The 22,440-nt window shown below is 38.1% G+C and overlaps 2 protein-coding genes across 5 annotated transcripts in view; one reads left to right on the plus strand and one right to left on the minus strand.

The window, feature by feature from the left end:
- The first annotated feature begins 430 nt into the window (after positions 1–430).
- LOC117207118 (kelch-like protein 10) lies at positions 431–8,363 on the plus strand. The gene is made up of 9 exons (XM_033447011.1): positions 431–938; positions 1,507–1,844; positions 2,552–2,883; positions 3,378–3,562; positions 4,051–4,262; positions 5,439–5,774; positions 6,389–6,511; positions 6,813–6,980; positions 7,308–8,363. Exons 1-9 carry the CDS (start codon positions 712–714, stop codon positions 7,481–7,483), a joined length of 2,097 nt encoding a protein of 698 aa, XP_033302902.1. The 5' UTR covers positions 431–711; the 3' UTR covers positions 7,484–8,363.
- Positions 8,364–11,062: 2,699 nt separating this feature from the next.
- LOC117207110 overlaps positions 11,063–22,440 on the minus strand; it is a 48,298-nt gene continuing 36,920 nt past the window's right edge. For 2 of the 4 annotated variants that reach the window (XM_033446995.1, XM_033446994.1), the window contains exons 11-17: positions 21,670–22,335; positions 19,348–20,300; positions 18,466–19,268; positions 16,952–17,153; positions 16,096–16,345; positions 15,648–15,875; positions 11,063–14,827 (exon numbers count right to left, since the gene is read on the minus strand). In XM_033446995.1, the coding sequence (XP_033302886.1) occupies positions 14,622–14,827; positions 15,648–15,875; positions 16,096–16,345; positions 16,952–17,153; positions 18,466–19,268; positions 19,348–20,300; positions 21,670–22,335 (3,308 nt within the window). In that variant the 3' untranslated portion in view covers positions 11,063–14,621. Of the gene's footprint in view, positions 14,828–15,647; positions 15,876–16,095; positions 16,346–16,951; positions 17,265–18,465; positions 19,269–19,347; positions 20,301–21,669; positions 22,336–22,440 lie in introns of all 4 variants that reach the window. The other 2 variants (XM_033446993.1, XM_033446992.1) reach the window with 1 other exon arrangement.

Genomic DNA, 22,440 nt, shown 5'->3' on the forward strand with positions numbered 1-22,440 from the left:
AGAGTAAATAATAACATGCGATAATATAAAATAATATTTCTCCATATAAATTCCATCGTTTCAGCTTTGTCCATAAAACTATGCACGAGAGGGAACCTCAACTCCAATGACCTTGACCTGCAAAATCCTGAGTAACACGCACTCTGTCCGAGGCCTGGGGTGATCGTGGTTGAAAAGTTAGGTTAGGTTAAATCCTTCGGGATGTACGATCATACAACCTAATCCGATCTAACCATACCTTACCACTGTTATCATCGCAATCTTACGCACGTGCATGTGCAATTTCGTTTTCAACTACGTATATTGTGGTACGCGTAATCTGACAAATAACATTTATGACTTTATGACTTATCGTCGTAATTTCTCAATCGCGATCGTCCCACGACTCGGACAAAGTCTACGTTGTTCAAAGACTCTGCCATCTATAAAATATCCGGAATTCGAGAAAATTGCAATGAACGCCTCCTTTTGCGTGCGATCACCAGATATGAAATTGTATGCAAATCCGCGGTGTACGGTGAACCTGGGCAAGAATCGACGTCTGATCACGATCTCGATCGCCAGTATCATCCAATTGAAAGTGACGGCGTTCCTCTGTCATGGCCGCGACTCTCCGGTGTGCCGGGGCTCGCATCGCTAACCATAACGAATACAGAGCGGAGGACGAAGAAGAGGAAGGTATCGCGGAACGCGGTGGAAAGGTCGGGGCACATGGTGGCCAGCGACGCGGGGATCGCGTGGCTCGTCCGCGAGGCGATGGACAGCCGCGGAAGGATCAAGCTTAGGAAGCTGTCACGCAGCCGAATGTCGCGGGCCGCCGTTTCCGCTACCAAGCTGAAGCAGTGCGTGAGAAAGCAGCCGACTAAAATAAGGAAATGCATGTGCCTGCCATCCAATTACGCTCTCGTTGAATTCCCCGTAGTCTGGTCCGAGCTTAGGTTTGTCAACTTCGAGCTTTCCCTCTCTTAGCGTGTGCTCTCCATTCTTTTCGCGTGCTCTGTCATGGGACGTTTCGATTAGACAGATGCAGAGTATAGTTGGACGAGAGTGCGAGCAGAATCGACTCGTAAATCGTGCTCGGTCGAGGATGAGATTTTAGAAGCTGGATCGTTGGGTGTTTTGTTTGATTTTGCCATTTAATGGTGGAATTATCGAGCTTTGTTTCATATTCTACCTTGATTAAGGTGATACGACTTTAGGATATTTACTAACGTGTAGGTTCGATGACATTTATTGGAAATCTTTATGTTCTACTTCGTTTACGTTATAAAACGTCTATTTTTATCTATACGATGCGAATGAGATAACAGGCAGTAAAATAATTAGAAAACAAAAGCAACGAAAAGTATACACACAGTTCTATCTTAATAAAAGTCAACGTTTGTCACAAGTATTTACATATTTTCGTCAATTTTTAGCAATTACCAAGATATTATTGTTTCGATTGCAACTTCTTTTCATGTTTGATCCATTCATTTTTCCATTAATACGTCATCGATATTTCAGAGCAAACCAGCAATTATGCGACGGTGCAATACGATGTGCCACGGGCCACATTTTCCCAGTGCATCGCGCCATTTTATCCGCAGTCAGTCCTTACTTCAAGGCGCTTTTCACCAACAGCCTAAAAGGCGGGAAAACAGAGACGACGGAAGTCGTGATCGATTCGGTTCCTGGAAAAATATTTAGTCTGATCCTTGATTATGCTTACACCGGTACGTGCAACGTAAATGCTGACAATGTCGAGCAGCTTTTGCCACTGGCTGACCAGTTCGAGGTCCTCGGCGTTGTTCAAATCTGCTGTCAGTTTCTTTTACAAGAACTTCGACCGGAAAATTGTCTGGGTTAGTAGGCGAAAATATGTTAATCGAGGAATAATATAGAAAATAATATCGACGATAAATATAGGAAACGATAAATAAGATAGCGATTTCTCTAGAATTTTTTAACGAATTTTTTAATGCGCGGAAGCATACGCAGATATTCTTTGATTAAAGTTTCTTGCTCTTAAGACTTTCTCAAATTTACCAAAATGTTTTTGGTTTTCTATTGGGAAATACTATACAATACTATATAAAAATAAACGACGTATAAATTAAAAAATTACTCATTACGTGTTCCATCTAAACAGTTGAAGTCTAATAAACAATATTCTATAAGCTCCCAAACATTAAATGTTTCTACGTGCCTGCGAAGGTTTGTAAATTCACCTTTTTACATATTATATTCGATATAAATTTATGGCTTTAAAATGAATAACTCTTGAAAATATTTCTAGTTATATGTAACAAGAATTTTCTATCTTATTCTATTAACCATCGTACGTGTATTTTCAATTTAATATTTAAATATTTGCTCAAATATTTTTCCTTCTATTTTATTAAATAGATATCGTATGGACGTAAAAAATTTAACGGTTTGCTAGTTAAATCATCGTTAATGCCATTTTTCGTGCTTACATCTTCTACCATCGGAAACTACCGCATTGAATATTTTAATAGGGACGCGTTTCTCTCGTTTCACGGTAATTTACTGAAATTTTCACCGGTAGGCATCTTCAAATTCGCTCGCCACTATTTCTGCCGCGACCTGGAAGAGAAGGGCCGGAAATATATTCGCCATCACTTTAAGCGGATACTGCAGGAGAGCCCGGAATTCAAAGAGCTGACGAGCAAAGAACTCGAGGCGATTCTACGCGACGACGAATTGAACGTTAAAAACGAAGAAATAGTTTTCGAGGCCGTTAAAACCTGGATCGAGCATAACGTCGATGAAAGGAGGCCCTATTTGCCTAGGCTCTTGAAATGTATGCGCTACGGTTTGATGAGCTACAACTTCTTTACGAACAATGTTCTCACATGGAAGATCATCGAGGAGGACGAGGTGAGTGTTCTTTGTACGATCGATCGATCGATCGTTTAAACTTCGAAAGAAACAGGAACCTCTCCTTCCTTTTTTACCGAACCAATGAATTTATTATTTTTTCTGCTAGTTATTTCTATAATTATCGTTTCTTACTTTTCGCTCCAATAATCACTTCTCTTCTTTTCTTTCATTTGCTTAACGAGTTTCACGCAAATAAATCCATTGAATATAATCTTATACTATACTTAAGTATAATACGTAACACAGATTTATGTTTCTATTCTTTCCAATATCTTCACTGCGAATTGAGTTTTCATTACTTGTATCCCGTGGTAAAAAATAATTTTTATACGAAAAGAATCTATTTCCATGTTGCAAAACTTCACACGTAGAGTTCGAAAATATACGAAACGAACGAAAATAAAGGAAATAAACGATACAAGTGAAGAAGAACCAAATTAATTACGACCATCGAGAACGTGAATTCTAAAATACATTCTCGTCCTTTTAAGTCCTGCCAACAAGTGTTAGCTCCCGCTAATCAGTACCTGAAAGAACAAGAAGCGAAACTAGGTAGTGGCGAAATCGATTTAAAGAATCCCCTGGCCAAGCCCCGTATTCCCTATGAAATCTTGTTCGCGATCGGCGGATGGAGCGCCGGTTCCCCAACAAATTTCGTAGAAACCTACGACACGAGGTGCTTGATACTCTCCTCAGACCATAAAACACGGTTTTTCATTACGGTAGAGCTTCATTTAGTCGAAGGTTTAGTCGAAGAGAATTTTCATTGATTGAAATTTTAGTCGATTCCTGTCGACTGCTTCTATTTATTTGGATATTCGATAAATAAAAAAAACAACAGACTAATGAGCCACAAGTTTTTAAACATACATCTCTGTCGACGAACTATTTGTTTTCCCATGAATTTAGATAAATTTTCTTGCAATAAAATAAAATAAAAAGCGGAATATCAATCCTTTCGCCGTATAGGAAAGTGACGAAGGAAATAATTACCTCGAAATATTGCAAATTCAATATTATATGGATTGGTTATTCCAATTACTCTGATATTTATAGATAACTATAACGTTTATAATTAACCGATCCTCGCGTTGTCGATTTCGCGGCACGAAAAATCGTGATCGGTCCGAGACTCACACAGGCTACGTGTAATGTGAACTCCAGAGCTGACAGATGGTTTCTATCAGTGAGCACGGACGCCACACCGAGGTCCTATCACGGCCTGTGTACATTGAACAATTTGATCTACATGATCGGCGGGTTCGACGGTAATCAGCACTTCAACACGGTCAGATGCTTCGATCCAGTAACGAGGGAGTGGCGTGAACGAGCCTGCATGTATCACGCGAGGTGTTATGTCAGCGTTTGCACTCATGGTCGGTATCGTTCCCTTCCGTAACTTTTTCAGGACAATGAACCTTGTACAACGATGTACGATACACCAACATAAAGTTTCTCCTTACGTGTTTCGTTGCGTTTCCACGGAATCTATTTTAATATCAGTTTTCTCATAAAAAAATGTACCTGCACAAAAATCTGTAGTCTAATTACTAATTATATCATATACGCGTACTATAATTTCTAATTAATATTTTTGTAACAGAAATCAAGTCAAATGAAAAGCTTTCTTTAACGATCCTTTGGTCCACTGCAAACCGCCCTTTTGTAATATCAATTTTGACGATTATATCGTATACGCGTACTATAATTTCCAATTAATATTTTTGTAACAGAAATCAAGTCAAATGAAAAGCTTTCTTTAACGATCCTTTGGTCAATTGCAAACCGCCCTTTTGTAATATCAATTTTGACGATTATATCGTATACGCGTACTCTAATTTCCAATTATTATTTTTGTAACAGAAATCAAGTCGAATGAAAAGCTTTCTTTAACGATCCTTTGGTCAATTGCAAACCGCCCTTTTGTAATATCAATTTTGACGATTATATCGTATACGCGTACTCTAATTTCCAATTATTATTTTTGTAATAGAAATCAAGTCGAATGAAAAGCTTTCTTTAACGATCCTTTGGTCAATTGCAAACCGCCCTTTTGTAATATCAATTTTGACGATTATATCGTATACGAGTACTATAATTTCTAATTAATATTTTTGTAACAGAAATCAAGTCGAATGAAAAGCTTTCTTTAACGATCCTTTGGTCAATTGCAAACCGCCCTTTTGTAATATCAATTTTGACGATTATATCGTATACGCGTATTCTAATTTCCAATTATTATTTTTGTAATAGAAATCAATTCGAGCGAAAAGCTTTCGGTCTTCCTTAAGGATCCTTTGGTCAATTGCAAACCACTCTTTTGTAATATCAATTTTGACGATTATATCGTATACGCGTACTCTAATTTCCAATTATTATTTTTGTAATAGAAATCAAGTCGAGTGAAAAGCTTTCGGGTTTCCTTAAGGATCCTTTGGTCAATTGCAAACCACCCTTTTGTAATATCGATTTTGACGATCCCCAATATTTACCAAAAGATGAATGTTTCAATGTTAAAATCACCCTATTCGATATGACTCATTCTCCATTAGGTGGAAAGATATATGCTCTCGGTGGTTACAATGGCCGCACCAGAATGAGCTCAGGGGAAAGATACGAACCGCAAAGGAACCAATGGGAAATGATACCACCGATGCATCGACAGAGATCGGACGCGAGCGCAGCAGCCTTACAGAACAAGATCTACATCGTAGGCGGTTTCAGTGGTCGCGAAGTTCTGAATTCCGCGGAAGTGTTCGACGTCGAGACTAATCAATGGAGTTACATCCATCCGATGATCAATCCGCGATCCGGCGTGTCTTTGGTCGCGTTTCGTGACAGCCTTTATGCCTTGGGTGGCTTCAACGGTTTCATTAGACTTAGCTCTGGTAATCTTATCAATTTTTAATCGATGAAATCTTAAACTTATCTCAAATTCATACGATTCGTTTATGCTTCACTAGTTTATTCACCGACTTCAGTCACTTGATCTTTTTGATTTTATCTGTTTCTTTCAAACGAAAAAGATATTTTTACAGGGTTGTAATCGTACAATTTGCAATACTTTTAACAAGATCGTAACAATGTAAAGTATCGAACGCGACATGAAGCATTTTAAACGATTTTATCCTCCGATGAAAATTCTTTTAAACACGTAAAAGCTTCAAAGCAAGCATGCGACTCGATGTTACAGAAGATCGTTCAATGAACGAATTCTCCTTAATTGCATTAAATTTTCTGCCACGTAAAGTTCAATGCACGAAATGTTTAAATCTCGTTCGATTCCCTATTACGTAAAGTTGGAATTACGTAGCTTCGTCAGACGAGAAATATTATTCTCGCAACTGTTTGTTCGTTAAAGAATTTCTGTTTATAATAAACTGCTAAATTCTTAGAATAGTCGGTAGAAATTTGCTGTCTAGTGGCAACCCACTGCGCAGAAATCTGACGCCGCATAGGAATTAATGTTCCTGTTACAATATCGACCCTCTCGATCTTGCAGGGGAGCGTTACAATCCGAATCATTCGGAGGATTGGCACGCGGTTCCAGAGATGTTCAGCCCCCGCAGTAATTTCGCCACGGTCATCCTGGACGACATGATATTCGTCGTCGGTGGTTTCAACGGTAATTTATATCAAATACATAATTCCTCCGAATTTGTATAATATTATCGTTGTATTATATATAAAAGTATTGGTTTATGAACACTCAAAAAATATATAAAATTGTTAATCTATAAATTATAAAAATCGTATACTGATAATAAAAGTCTTTTATTTATTTACTTCTCTTTCTTGTTAAATCTCGTTAAGGGAACCTGTAACGTTATTATTAGGCAGTCTTAAGCATTCGTGAATTACTTTCGTCAAAATTTAATTCCGACATGATCTACCTATTTTATGCGAATATGTCTTTTGTTTGAAAGGTTCCACGACGATTGCATACGCGGAATGTTACGACGGAGACAGCAACGAATGGTACGACGCGTCGCCGATGAATTTGAATCGAAGTGCCTTGAGTGCGTGCGTTATCGCTGGCCTTGACAATGCGCGCGAGTACTCGTATCATGGCAAAGCGCGAGATCTTGGTCAAGGTTATCAATCTTTATCACTAATTGACCTTCGAATAAATCAAACTTTTATCAATTCGTTTTATCTCTTTAACTTCTTACTTCTGTTAGATTAACTTGAAAAATATTTTAAGACAGATACACTTTTTTCGAAGGATGATCGTGAATCTGTCTGTCGTCGTTTTATCATCGATAATATTAATATTATGAAATTATTAAGTTTTGCGTTAAGGTATGAAACGACGAAGATTATCGATATAGGATGACGAAGAAATGAAAAATTGATATACGTTATACACTGCAAGATTAATTAAATTAATAGTAGTATAGGAAGAAATTTACCTTTTCTAGGTCAAGCCTCGTCGGAAAACCAACAAAAAACTATCCAGGGTGGAGAGGGTGCTGTAGAAACGAACGCAGACATCCCCACCGAAGAGGAGGAAACAGCAAACTTCGATGAACACGTTCAAAGGGATGTCAGCCCTATGAACGAGATGGCTGAAAGTGTCGGCAATTATCTAGGATAATTCAAAGAACACTATACACCAAATTAGATTTTCTAAAGTTTAAAAACGTGAAAAAAGAGGTACTTCGTTTGGGGAATGTTTGTTACACGAATACGTGAGATTTTTGTCGCACCATCTTGTTGCAAACGATATGGAGAAAATCGTGCAAAAATGACAAATTATGCACGGTATATCACAAAATGTAATGTAAATGCATGGTGGTACAAGATTCTCAATTATTTGTGAACGTTTTGCGGAAGATGAATTTAGAGAAGTAAAGTAATTAAAAAGAAAATTAGTAGCCAGAACCAGGCGTTTAGAACAAAGAACATGGTAGGTATTTAGAATGTTTCAAGTTGATCCTCTCTTTTTTTTATAGCTCGTTTTACAAAGTAAATTTTCGCGTAAAACGTTTACGCAGGTTTTAATTGCGATTAGGTCTTCCAATTTTTATCGAAAATCGCTATTTTGTAAAGGGTATTATTTTTTCTGCTACGCTATCTTTTTTCTTTTTTTTTTTTTTGTAGAAGATCGCCTCGCGAAATTTTTATCGAGTTTCCAGTCCGCAAGGACCTACGGATTTTATCGATTTGCGTAATAGCGACTAATTTATGTATTTTATTACGGCTTTAAATATCTTTTCTCTCGTTCAGAATACGATTCTCACGAAGATACACCTGCATGGCTGGTTGTTTCACACGTTTACCAGAATCTTTTTCTTCCCTTTTTTCCCTTTCTTTTTTTTTTTTTTTTTTTGAATAATTAGTCAAAATTGTTATTTTTCTATGCGCACGTTTTCCCTGTCCCTGCATGTGTATCTTAACGTAGCACATTCTTTTTGGTCGAGATCCTGATACGCCTTCATCTGTTATTTTAATCGAATAAAAATATACCAATTACGGAACTGTTTTATTTTTCTGTCTTTTATAGATTAACACGAATAATATGAGAATCATCGACATGTTACACGCACGTAACGTAATTCCAAAGCGTTTCAGTTTTATGAAATGTAATTAAAGTTGTAATGTACCGAAATATCCAAGTTGTTGCATTCGCTAGGTCGACCGTAATCTATCAGGGATATGATTCGACATTATTGGACATGGGATGATCACATCGCGACTCAACTAACAACATTGCTAAACGAATTAAAAATTTATAAAATAATATTCAATGTTCGATCTATAGATCCATAGGATGATTTAAATTCAGGTAATTCTGGTGAGAACGTAAAGACAACATTCATTGTAAAACAACGTGCAACGATATAGAATAAAAGGATCAAACTATAGAATCGGCAAAAATGACAATAAGACACTGAATCTTTTTTTTTTTTTATTAATCTATCTCATTTTTGTATACGTAGATTTATTCACTTTTCATATGCATTCATATATTATGTATAGTGTATACATTGTTGTTACTTGTTCATTGACATTGCGTTACCGCAACTACAAACGTTCTTCATCGATTTAGTTCCCCTCCCTTTATCTCCTTCTACCCTCCTCTCTTTTCTCTATTGTTTTTTATTCACCTCCCCTCCTTCCGCAGTGAACCATTCGATCGACGATCGTTTCGCATTCCAGCGACACTCGAATATATCGTTTCGATTACGACGCTGCTGTTTACGATTGTTCTCGTCCAACGAATACAGCGACGAGATCTATCGAAACGATTCCAACGATCGTGCAATATCCAGAGAAGAAGAATCGCGATCGGTCGCCTGGAAAATACCGTTTTCCATCCAAGTCGCGTACTTCTTTCATTCTCCTTTATTTCTTCTCTCTTTTCTCAATCTGCTCTAACGAACGTTCGCGATTCGTTTTCGCTTCGAAAGAACCCATTCTTCGTTCGCGTTTGGCCGAAATCACGTCGCTAAAAAACGAATACAAAAAGATGAAAAACCGATGACTCGGCGACCACAGCGAAAGGTGAAGGACCAACGCCCCTACAGGGGACAAAGAGAATTTTTTAATCCATTAAGGAGCAAAGTTTCATTAACGCGACATGGCATTTATAATTATTTTTTCATTGATTTACATCATCGAATTCTATCGAATTCACATCGTAACTATGAAAAGGAATTTCAAGAATTTGTTTAGCATTACTCTTCCTTTTCTTTTTTCTTCTATCTAATCAAGAAAAATGAATTTTTACTTTGTTCTTCCATTATGCTCATCAATTAACATAGATATGCCTGAATATTCTTTTACGACGTTTACCAAAGTAATTTATTACTTATTTTTAAAACTTAATTATCTTTCTGAGATTTAAATCTTCGAAAGCGTATTGAATCGTAACATAAATTCAATCTGCTTTCACGTTTATCGTATAAAAAGAAAGACTCCGATACTTCCAGTATCAAAATGGCTCGAATATAATGGCAGCTAAAAATCGTATTAGTAACAGGCATATCTGAGTTCCAATGATCTTTGAATATTTTCCCATTTCGTTAATCTTTACGATGGCCGAGCCAAGAAATTGCGCGGTAGAAACGGTAAAATCGGTAAAAACTTAACATTACGGGGGCGTGGGTTAAGAGTACAAAATCGATTGGAGATTAACTAGAACGCGCATTAAACGTACAATTAGACACAACGACGTACAATTGAGCAAACAATAGGACAGCACTGAAAATTCCTTCGACCAGAATCGCATTCGAACTCTTCGCACTATTCAGCTTCGTCGAATCTTTCTATCGCTTTGTGCCGAGTTCGTAACCATTCGCTCTTCCTATCGATCGACAAACGGGGTAGAACGCGTGTTTCGTCGTTCTTCAGGTGGCACACCTCTTTATTCTCTTCTCGCGTAAACTCGAAGAATTTCTTCGATCGAAGAAGAAATTCGAAGTGGTACGATATATCGAAAACACGACGCCGAAAAGATGCGTTGCAAGGACGCAAGAAACGAGATCGCGTCGAAGAACGATCGTTCGTGCGATGACACGTTCGAGATATTACAAAGAGATTAGAAAAAGGATATACGTGCGAGTGTGCGACGAACAACGGCTGAGAGTTCAACGGGGTCGCGCGAGTGGAGAAGAAGCGAAGAGAGAAAAGTTGCCTTGTAACAAATTAATTTGGTTCCTTTCTAAGTTCAACTGTACACTTGTCATTTAGAAAAACCATGTTGGTTAATAATTTAATAACCGCATGAACACCTTACGAAGTATTAAGACAAATACGTATCATCTAGAGTAGTAAAATTGAATCTATATTTTGATATCAAATGGGACATCGATTTGAATTAAAAGAATAGAAAAACAACCATTCTCTGACTTCTCAAATGCAAATGCTTTCTCTTCACTCCTAACGCACGCTCGATAATCCGACGATCGTAAGTAACGACTGAGCGTAATGCGTAAAAAGAAAAATGAAGGAAAACGATGTGACCTTATGGATGGACAGGAAAAATTCTAAAAACTTTTTTGTGCTTGACAGCTGTTACGAGTGTGAGACTCGGACGAACGAAGACGAGTACGAAGATACTGTGGTCCTGAAGAAGCAGTACTCGTTCTAGAATTCCGATGAACCGTATAGCAACACATCGCGCGACGTGGAACGTGTACAACGTTACACGATTTTTCGCGAGTACGCGCAACATTTTTCTTTCTTTTTTTTTTTTTTTATTTTCTTTACGATGTAAACGGCTTACACGACAATCTCATGGGTAAACGTTTATATTGGGCGCAGTGGGTTTACACTTAACGATATTACAAGAAGAATCGCCGTACGACATTGCAATTTTCCTTTACTACATGCATAGAAAATCATGTAAAAATTGTTTACAAATAATGCTCTGTAAATTGTTTTCAACGTGTCCAGATTTTAATTGTACGTTAGAATTTATTTGAATTTTGATTAAAATTATTAACTAAATCAAATACTTGTAAAGTGTGCAATGGATATATATATATAGTATAATCGATGTAAATTATAGACGAATTATTAGATTTATATTTAACAAATAAGTCGATAATCGCGTTACTTGGTATAAGTAGAGGCTTAAAATTTAAAAAAATATAATCAATGAAAAACATTACCTTGAACGACAATTGGCAGAAAAAATAAATAAATAAACTCAATTATCGACAAACACGTTAATCAAAGTATTCAACCGTACTTCGTAAAAGAGAGCAACAGATTAAATGCTTCCAATATAATTCACGAAATAACTTTCATCCAGTCGCGTGGAAAAATCAAATTGCCATAATCGTATCGGCGTAGCGCGGCGTATCTCATCGACTCATGACCTCCTCCCTCTTCTTCTATCTTGGAAAACGTCAAAATTGCGCACGTACCATTCTTTCGATCACATTCACGATTAGCAATTAGGAGACGCGACACAGCCGCGCGTCTTCGTTGCTTCGATTTTACGATTAAATGTATAACATCTTTACTTAGATTGTTCTGAGCAATTGAGATCTAGTATTGGAGGGATTTCATATACCTGAAAATGTTTAGTCACTTGTCTCGTTCTCCTCGTGTTTTTATTCCTCTACTATTCCTCTTGCTCGTCTTGCATCTGTCCGTTAATTTTCACTATCGTCGTTTCACTATCATCGTTTCACTATCACCATTCGAACGTAAAAAACAATTGAAATCTTGTATCTGTAAGTCGCTTCGACGTAACGATCATTTCGAGATTCCTCGTCGTACCTTGTATCCCTACATCTTCTTTTCTTGCCTCTTCCCGCAATGTTTGCCATTTTCTTAGTATTTTATTTTCTGTGTTTCGTTTTTGTTTTCTTTTTAAATTAAGATACTCTCACTCTCTCTCTCTCTCTCTCTCTCTTGCTTTCATACTTTACGCGTCTCATCCATCCTCCGCACACCACACGCACTCACACTTATCTGAGAGTAACAATTGACATGCGTTTCGTAACTTTCCTAGCGTCTAGACAATGTGTCCCTGCATTGTCTTAATTTGTTTTTTCGTTTTCTATAATATACATCGTATATTTTTTTGCGTTTCTTTTAGATTTTTCCATTTTTTTTCTTTTTGTTTTTTCGACACCGGGCTACGTTAAAAGGAGCCACGGTGAAACCCGTCATGCGATGCGTCGCTGTGTTCTCTCGAGTCTTAAAAAGAAGCGGGAAAAAAAAGGCGAGTTCACGATTTTGTCCTTTCTCGTTTAATTATTTTGTTAACGAGAGATTCTTTTCTTGCTTTTTTTTTCGCAGTGATGTTAAAACGGATTTTCCGGTCGGAATCGATGACGCGATATCGATGTCGATGACGATGATAGATGTCGATGAGGATCGTTCGAACGGTCCTTTATTCGTGTCCCGATTATCTTTTAATGAATTGATTATACGTTTCCCGTTTTTCTATTCCTTTTTTCTACCCTGGGAATTACTCGACAGCATCGGGTTTTGCGATAGGCCGAAAACTCGATATTTAAATTGGTATTTAAATTGGATATTTAAATTGCTTTAGGATGGTTTGCCGTAGTTTCTGTAATCTTACGTAAACGTTCATTAGCATTAATCGATGACTCATAACCAGTGATTTAACTTACCGTAATATACGTTGAATTATTGACATCTGTATAGAGAAATATTGTTGCGCTGTTTTCAAGAAAGATGTTCTGAATAGACAACGTATGCATATGCATGTGTATGCGTAGTAGCAAATGAAACTTGAAAAATTATCTTAGCTCTGAATTAAGAAAATGGAATGCTTGTTACAGAAGTGTTAATAAAGAGATTCTATCTCGATGGATAAATTAATGGAATACAGACTAACAACGATATAGATAAGAAGCAGAGCACCATTATTATAGTAGTATTCATCTATATATCACAATTATCATCATAAAAAGGAAGTTTCAATTCCAGTTTCTATTTAGATATTGTACATCAATTCCCATTTAATTCAAGTTAAATCACTGACCAAATATTTCATTTACTATATCCTGTATAAATCATTTTCCATCAGTATTCCATTTCATTATCAGAAGATTTGATCTTGTCATCATTAATCCTCCGTAGGCAAACACGTTCATCCATAGAACTTACAGACGATATAAGTAAGATTATTTTCAAGTCTAATTTCTTTATGATTACAGATCTTCGATAAATCTGAGACAATTCTACGGTTCTTGTCAGATGACAAGTAAGTGAGAAGATTATTGGCACATAAATTTATGTTATTATTAATCGAAATTCTTATCGAATCCTTTGTTGAAAATTACTATATTCGCAGTATTCTTTTTAGTAGGCGTCACTAAACGTTTTTGCATCTCTGCACATTGCACTGTACAATCATACGTTAAGTTAAAAGATCTCCCGATAGAAATTAAATAGTTCAAGACATTCGGAATCGTTGATAACTCGGTTTGCTTACAGAGGAGCAAAAGTACACGTAACGTAGCACGTGAATAATAAAAACTCCGCCATTTCTACATAATTTTCCATGAAATTCCCACTCTATCATCCTACGTTTCGTCCTCTATTTTTCCTAAATGCTCGCGCGTACTCGTCTCAGATAACAGTGAACACATCCAACACGATTGACCATGAAACCACCCTAAACCAATCTCAAGCTACTCGTTTCGTGATTTTCTTCCATTGAGAGAAGAGCCAGCTGCGGAAACAAGCATTCACGTAGGCCCATTCTTCGCGCAGACATAGGTCCATTCGTTACAATACGTTACAATCGTTCGATGGCTCGATGAATCGTCGAAATGGAGGGCGAGGGACGCGCTTCGAATGGCGCCACGATGGAATGACACTTAGGAACCTAACGAGAGAAACTGATCGACGACGTTCTTATATTAAAACATGCCCGAACGATGTGGCCACTTGTGTGTAAAAACGTTGGAATTGCCCCGCTTCTGATCGATCGAACGACCGATTTTCCATCGTTTGGAAGAAGAGAAACGGAGCAAGCGTTGAAAAAAGAGGCGAAGGTATTTTAGTTTAGAAGCGGGGCAATTATCGAGCAGGACGCGCTAATTATTCCTAATGCGATCGAAGACGACACGGAGAGTTACGAGAATCCGCTCTCGACTTTATTCTTCTTTTTCTTTTTTTTTTTTTTATGTTCATCTCTCCCTGTTGCTAGTTAATTCGCTAGTATTAGACTAGTTTCTCTTCATTTTTTTTATCTTGTTCCTTTAACGGTTCGTTATTTAAGTCGCTAGGCAGTCCGTTCCTTATCTGAAGTATTTCAGACCAGCCACCAGCAGGAACTTCTCGATGAAAAGCTCGGAATCGAGGACGGCGATGTGCGCGGCTCGGCCAATCAGAGCGTTTGCCGTCGCAGGTAACGCGTGGTGCACGTCGTACCTCACTAAACTTACTCCTGACGAGGACATCACCGGGTACAGGATGTTGTGCACCATCTCACGATATGCTGCACCTGCAAGATCACATTGTTTTAATTTATTTTATTCAATTACGACGCATCTGATATTTCACAATTAGGGTCTTCTACTCAACATAATATTCTGTTATTATTCTATCAAATTATATACACCTAGTATATAAGTATTAGAAACCCAGTTAACATTCAGTACAAATTGTACAAATTGAAATAAGGAGAGGCCAATATTAGTGTACCTTTGAATATAAATTTTGTTTTTGGTTACAAGATCTAGAAACAAAAGAGCTATAAGTAGATTTCTATTGCTGTTTCTTGCAGCCTTCAGCTACAGCTACAAGATCAACTTTTTGGTAATGTCCTTTGCTATAAATATATAAACGTGCTCCCTATCATAGCTTCTTCTGTTGTATTGTAACACAGTAAAAGTGAGGATCTGGATCAACATACACTAATACTTATGCGTATACTTATTTCAATATATTTTTCTATTACAAATTCATCCACTCGTTCTTCTATCAGTCAACCTCGACAATCGCTATCTTTATTTTCCAAGTATTTTATTATAAAACTGTCGTGAAGTCCTACTCTTACTGTTCTTAAAAGTAACAAATCACGTTCCATTGTAGCGTAGAGGATGCCAAATTTGGAACACTACAATTATAATATATAGCTTCTCGGCATAAAGCCAATAAACTCTTTTCTTTCGTAAGAAAGTGGAACTCTTTGGTAAAAAAAAAAAAGAAAAAAAAGATAGCCTTTTAGGATCTCCTGATGGAAGTCTCTTATTCCCAAGATTGCTCGTTCGATAAAGTCGTACTAACAGAGATAAATGAAAAAATAAATGGAGTTCGATTACCTTGATCGGTCGAATCCCGTACGGCGGCTTTGCAGAGTTCTATACGAGCGGAATGAAGCGGCACGTATCGATCCTGCGCGCTCCCGCACAGCAGCACGTGTTTGAATTTCTCGAGATTGCTCTTCTGACTGAGGCGGAACATGAACGACCGTCTAACATTCGGCGCATCTTTCATAGCCAGTTGCAGCAACGAGACGGATTTCTTCAGCTTCTGCATGAACCACATACCTGAGGACATAGTTTTATTTTGGAAATAACAGTTTCAAGTCTTAGGAATTTACGATTTTAAAATAAACAAGTTCTTTCGTTCTTAGAATCATCTAGTTTAGAAATGTTACAAACTTTTTATGTGTTGGAATTTGTATCTTCAGATTATTAGACATTTTTACAAGATCGCTAAAATTTCGTTTTCAACGACCAGAGAAGACGAATTATTTTCTGACATTACCTGCGTTAACTAATCCACTGGTGTTATACAGTGTACCTAAGTGTGGACCGCTTAGGCTGAGAAACGTGTGTAAACGTGGAAGAAGCGGCCGTAATTGAGGCCGCGTCAGAGCGCTTCTTATGATGATGGTCCCTAAAGAATGTCCAATAAAGCTGACTTTCGTCGGGTTCAGGCCCGACGTCTCGATGTGATGCAGAATCTCGGCTACCAGTCGATCCGTCATTGTATCGAAATCCGAAAATGTGTCACCCTTTTCATGCAACATAGAAATATGCAATTATTAACACACGTTCGTTACTTCTTTCGAATAGACAATCTTTTTCACTCTCGTTTCTAGTCGTTTTTGGTTCTAATTTAGACTTGCTTTGAGATATCAAATCTATGGCGATTCTACTTCAAACTGAATCTCACACGAATGTGTATGTATCTCAAATATTTTATAATATTTCTCATTCTTAAATTTACAGATAACATCTTCAATCAACATCCATATAATTTTTCTGTTTTCCTCGATGCCACTTACACCGACCGATTTCATTCGGAAATACAATTTCCAAAGTTACAGTTAAGTTATTTCGACTGTCATCGACGTTATACAAAAATTAGTTGAGCCATGAAAAACAAAATTAATTGATGGTTGTTTGATGAAGAAGAAATACAAAAGGCCGATCTCCTCGTATTCGCAAAAAAATAACATGCAAAGCTAATTTCCAATCAGAATCACTAGGAAATATATCTTGCAATCTAATAAATTAAAAAAGAAACATTCATAATAAATAAATACTTCTATTACTTATATAAATCGAACTGAGAAAAATTCTGTCCTCCTAATAAAATATAATGAAACAAATCTCACTTGATTTCTCTCAGACATTAAAAAATCTAGATGCGCTCCGGGAAGACTCAGTTCCAAGTACGTCTTGACCAAGCGGAGATCAGCGGGGTTGCCATCGAGACCGTGCACGCAGATAATCAGATGAGCTCCTTCCGGCGAGAACAGCCGATACTCGTTGCTGATGTGGAAGTACGGCATGGTCGAGGCCAGGGTCGGATAATCACTAAGAGGCACATTCGATCTTAGAGGTTTTACCGACGACGGGGTCAGGAAGTCACCGTATCCAAAGGAATGGGCACGTTTATGGAAACGCAACTGCGCTTCCTTGTGTTCTCTAGAGGGGATAAGGTAGACAAAGAGAAACTTAACTACGAAAAAACACAAAGTGACAGAAGAAAGCCATCGCCGAACTCAAAAAGGCAGATAGAAAATGGCACGGATGCTTGCGAACAAAGGCGAAAAAGAAAAATAGGCGAAAATAATCGCACGATATTAAAGTTTGGCTTGGAGTTATTCAGCTGTTTGGAAAGTTCGTGGCGTCTTTAATAGTTAGAAATATTTTCTTGCGAGATTGTTAAGATGAGATTAGGCGGACGCTGTTTGTTATGAGATTGAGAGAAGATGGTTTATTATGAATTTCTGGTAATCGATAAGATATTGAGTTTGATGAAAATTAGATATCAACTGCAACGCGTAAAGAGAAAACACTGGTGAATTGTAAAAAAAAAAATAATTATTTAATAGGACGTGTTTAAATTAAAACTTGTAATATCTTTCACACATCTGGTACCAGATATCATCTAAAATTTCTAAATTAAATGGTAAGACGTCTATTGTTTTAGAAAGTTAAAAAACACGTCTTTAAAATCTTGTCTTCTGAGTAAAATATCATTTTTCTCAAACGCAAAGCAAAAGTATTGTTTTAACTGATATATTCAATGGTCGCTTATTCTGATCATTAGGAAACTTAAAAGTTAAAGAAAATATTCGTTTTGTAGAAATATATTAGCTTTAAATTTTCCCTAAATATTACGAACTTTTCGAACAACCAAATACAGAAAATCATAATTTTCGCTGTGAAATTATACGTGTTATAACGAAGGGATTATGTGAAGGCCAAAGGGACTTGGTAGCTAAACTATATAACTAATCGGTGTTGAAGTAAAAATATTTAATGTACGCCACTAATCCTCAGCTAAATGAATTATAATCTGGTAAAGCGTTAGAAGGCTATTCAAACAAACACTTTACTCCAAACTTTCAAAATTAATTAATCACACGCATATTGCATTTAGTGCCTCGTGTTTCATCTGATCAGTACGATACAGTTAAACAAACCGTCATAAATGACAGGAATAATTAATCATCTTTAGAGCTGTTGTTAATTTAACAACACAATGCATGAATGATATCAAACCATCGTTCATCCATTGTACTTAATCAGCCAACAATCTTATTATCAAACGAAAAGCTTCGACCCCACCAAACCAGCGAAATCAAATCTCACAAGAAACCCTGTATAATCATCAACGCACCTGTAAATCTTCCCTGAGAAGCTCATCTGCCTCTTGAACGCTTCCTTGCATTTTTTAAAATTAATCGACTCATCCTGAATCGACTGTAACAGTTCCTTGCCCTCTTGATAACAATCTAAACAAATATCCCTAGCTCCATATGCAAGATCTCTATCTCTCTCCCTCTCCCTATCTCTATTCTTCTGAGGACTACACGGCGCAGTCTTTGTCTGTTTAGGACTTCTAACCGGTTTCACCGTCTCGTAAACGTGATACAAAGGATTATCGATGATAGCAGGCGGATCACGAAATTCCTCTGGAGGCGGTGGTTCGTCCTGGAACATTTTTGGAGGCGGAAGTCGTACTTCTTCGTACGAATGCTCTTCTACGCTTTCTTTCGTCGGAGCGGGTCTTTCTTTTCTTGGTACGATTTTTGACAATTTTTGACGAAGCTGTTCGCTCGATAGCTTCGCGTTTCGACGCTGCTCGGAGCTAGACGTGTCCCCGCTGCTGACCCATCCGGAACACTCGGACGTAAGGTTACTGGAACTGGAGCTCATCGTTGGGCTACTCGGTCTGCTGGACGGCGGGCTGAGAGGATTCGGAATGACGGGAAGATTGTTGCTAAGGCTGTCCTTGCTGTCGCGTATGGGCATGCAAGGTAACGACACTGCGCTTCGTGGTACCACAACTTTGTTCTGCGCCACTGGCACACTCGCACATCTCAGTCTTTTCACGCTTGGCGCTGGGACCGCGCTGGAGGTGTCGGATGGTGTTGTTCCATTCGTTGCTGGCGCCTCCATGGGAGACTTGATGGGATCTACCTGTAATTATGGAGAAGGAATTTTCACGTATGAAGATTTCATATAGAGAATTATCAAAGAAGAACGTAAGAGATACTACCTTCAGAATAATTTTATTATTATTCTCCACCCCCAGGACGCTCGTCGTGGTTACCGGAGGCGGAGGCCTGTACTTTGGCAGCGGAGCCACCGCAGGATCCTGATAAGCTGGAGGTGGAGGTGCTGGTTTCCTATTCCTATGACTACACTTCCTATTCTCCTCAGCCGGATGATCAATATCCAGAACAGGCGCGGAATGTGGTCTTCTTCCATGCCTGTCCTTCCTCTTCTCCACACGTTGTTCCTTCTTCGGTTCAGACGTCATCACCTTGTAAAACATCTCGTTAGTTAATTCTTGCATCTTATCTTCGCTATGTGGCCTCCTATGTTTCTCTGCTTCTCCGTAACAAGGTGCGACACCATTACGAGGGCTCTTGACAGCAGACCTCTCCTCTCTTCTTCTTGGTCTTTCTCTTCGAAAATCACAATACTCGTTACGATCAACGTCATCTACTAATCTTTCTGTGCTTTTTGGTCTCCTTGGTCTCTCTGGTTCTCCACGTGTTCTCCCGCTGGTGCCATTTGTCCGATAAAAGAAGGAGTCCGTAGTTGTCGACGTGTAATTGGATCTTTTATACAAAGGATCAGCCATCATCGAATGACTGCTGGGCAACCCACCGCCATTCATTGAATCCTGAGCCTCTCGATTTCGCTGATTTAACCCGGACCCAGTTTTACCAATTGTGTGATACCTGCGAGACTCTAGACCATTCGTTTGACTGTACTTGCCACCCGTTTGATGCGTTTGTTTACGGGAATTTCCTCGATAGGTCACTCTGTCCAGTGTGGCTGTGTGAAGCGGCTGTTGTTCTGGGAGAAACGTGTCGCCATTGACGCTCGCTTTTGTTGGTAGAAAGTTGTTTTGGTCGTTGGCGGTCGACAGTGGGTGACGCGTTGGTAATCGGTGACTGCGTGGCTCTAGTCGAATCCTTCTTGTATCCAGAGAATGGTAATCTGTAGAGCAATAGTTAACGATTTGATCAATTTAACGCTTAGTAAAATTAAAACGGATAAAAATTCAATAAGCAGTTAATAACGTTTTAACCATTACTGAAATAGATAAAGACAGATAAGAACTTATGATTGGATGTACTAGGATTTGGTGGATTGTTAGAAAGTTTTGTAAGTTAGCTTTATAATAACATAGATAGTGTAAATAAACTAAATGTAATATTTTAATATTTCATATGAATATTTAATATTTCCTGAATACATAATATATTTTCTATAATATAAACGATATAAATACTCTGAAAGAGGAAAACCTTGTTGATTGCAGATACTAGAGAACGTAGAATATTAACATAGAGGTGTTTTCTAAAGGGTGTCATAAACTTTATTGAGTGAGTAATACGGAGAAGAAAGAGCTGTTAAGCGGAGTATGAGCCGTAAAAAATAAAAATTTCAAAAATGCACGCTACGTAAAAGTTGTGCGATGAGTATGAGTGTACGGTTGTGTACGTGTGCACACGTAGGGGTGAGTTCTCTTAAGGGTGAACCGCGTATAGCGAATGAGAGTTCAGAGCGAGTGTTTTTTCCGCAAGTTCAAAGGGAGTGTTCCAGGGACAATGTAGGGAATATGGAGAGTTGTACAGAATGTACCATACTAGCGAATGAGCGGATTCATTACGAAGTAGCTACTCCGTAATATTATACAGAATTATTCCACTGAATCAAGAATATTTTATCACCAGTTCTGTAAAATAAGTATTCTCCAAAAACATACCAAATCACTCGCATTTCAATATTTTCGATAAAAAGATATGTACTTGTATCGTCTATTGCAAATACAAACACGTGAATGTTAATATTCGAATGTCATTTCAATAATATTTACTTGGATTTTTATGTTGTGAGTAATGAAAGATAATGTATTAATTCATGAGCTTCTTGGTAGGCAGTGGAATAAATATGTTATGTAAAATGGCTTAATGTTTCATTTGGTATAATCTTACCATACATTATAATATGATAACCATAAATTATATGATACATTATCGAGAAGCATATGGAATGTATAGAATGACATTAATATCGATTGAAATATTAAATATTAAATAAATAAATCTTAATGGAATTATTCAAGATGATTTATGTGAATATTTATATGAGAATCATAAAGATTTGATGTTTTAGTTTGATATTTACTCTTCTGCTAGCATTACACATATCAGAAAAAGAAGATATCAGAAAAAGAAACTAATACACCCAGATATAAGTGCAATTTCTTCTTTCCCTAAACTGATCTATGTCGATCAATCTTTCATAAACTTTGCTCTCAAAGAGTCAAAGAATCCTCCTCCACGAAAGAACACCATCCTACCTTCATTAATATTAGGAGCCTTATTCTCGCTCCAACAATCTGTCATCTGAGCATGGTCCATTGTTCCCAGACAGGTGGGTACCGTAAGAGTTTGTTCGCAGGACTTGTTCGACGGTCTGTACCCAGGTAACTGTCCTCCTGGCGGTAATTCAGGAAACATAGCTGCGAGGAGCGACGTTATCGATGTGTTCTGCGGATCATTTTGTTGTCTGGGCAACACCAACATTTGCGTAGACTTGGCGCGAGGCAACGGGATGACGGGTGTCGATCCTAGGGATGGGTTTGGAGCGGAGCAGGCTTGCTGCCCCGAAGGAGGGAAAAGCGTGCTACTGGACGGCGCTGTCGACCTTTGCCTTCCTCTTGAAGGAACTGTCGCTGGTGGAGTAACGTTTCGCGCCCCGCTTCTCTGTCTTGGAAACAGCTGCGTGGACACGGATCGAGGAAGCGTCTTTGGCGATGTCCTTGGTTGAACGGGAGCGATGTCTGGACCTAGTTGGTCCAAGGATTTGCTGTGCCTGGCAGGAAGCGTGGATGGAGTGAGCATCAGACGACCTTGGACCGAACCGATATCCTGAGCCGCGCCTTCGCTCCTTGGTGACCAGATTCCCATGGATCGCGACTCTAGGATTGCTGCTATGCCGCAACTGCAGTCGTCGATGCCAGGAACTGAAACGAGCATTTGTTATTTGATTAATTTTTGAAAAAGATAGGGGATGCTTTAGGGGTAGCAATCCCTATGTCTTGTGACAATTTTGCTTGATAATATTTGTA

This window comes from Bombus bifarius, unplaced genomic scaffold (assembly GCF_011952205.1).
Source record: "Bombus bifarius isolate JDL3187 unplaced genomic scaffold, Bbif_JDL3187 scf7180000008022, whole genome shotgun sequence".
NCBI lineage: Eukaryota > Metazoa > Arthropoda > Insecta > Hymenoptera > Apidae > Bombus > Bombus bifarius.

Bases quoted from the DNA above. Each gene is read 5' to 3' on its own strand.
- LOC117207118 (XM_033447011.1), top strand. From the start codon at position 712: ATGGTGGCCAGCGACGCGGGGATCGCGTGGCTCGTCCGCGAGGCGATG. The intron at 3,563-4,050 runs GTGCTTGATACT...TGTGAACTCCAG, and splicing joins GTAGAAACCTACGACACGAG to AGCTGACAGATGGTTTCTAT. The intron at 5,775-6,388 runs GTAATCTTATCA...TCGATCTTGCAG, and splicing joins TTTCATTAGACTTAGCTCTG to GGGAGCGTTACAATCCGAAT.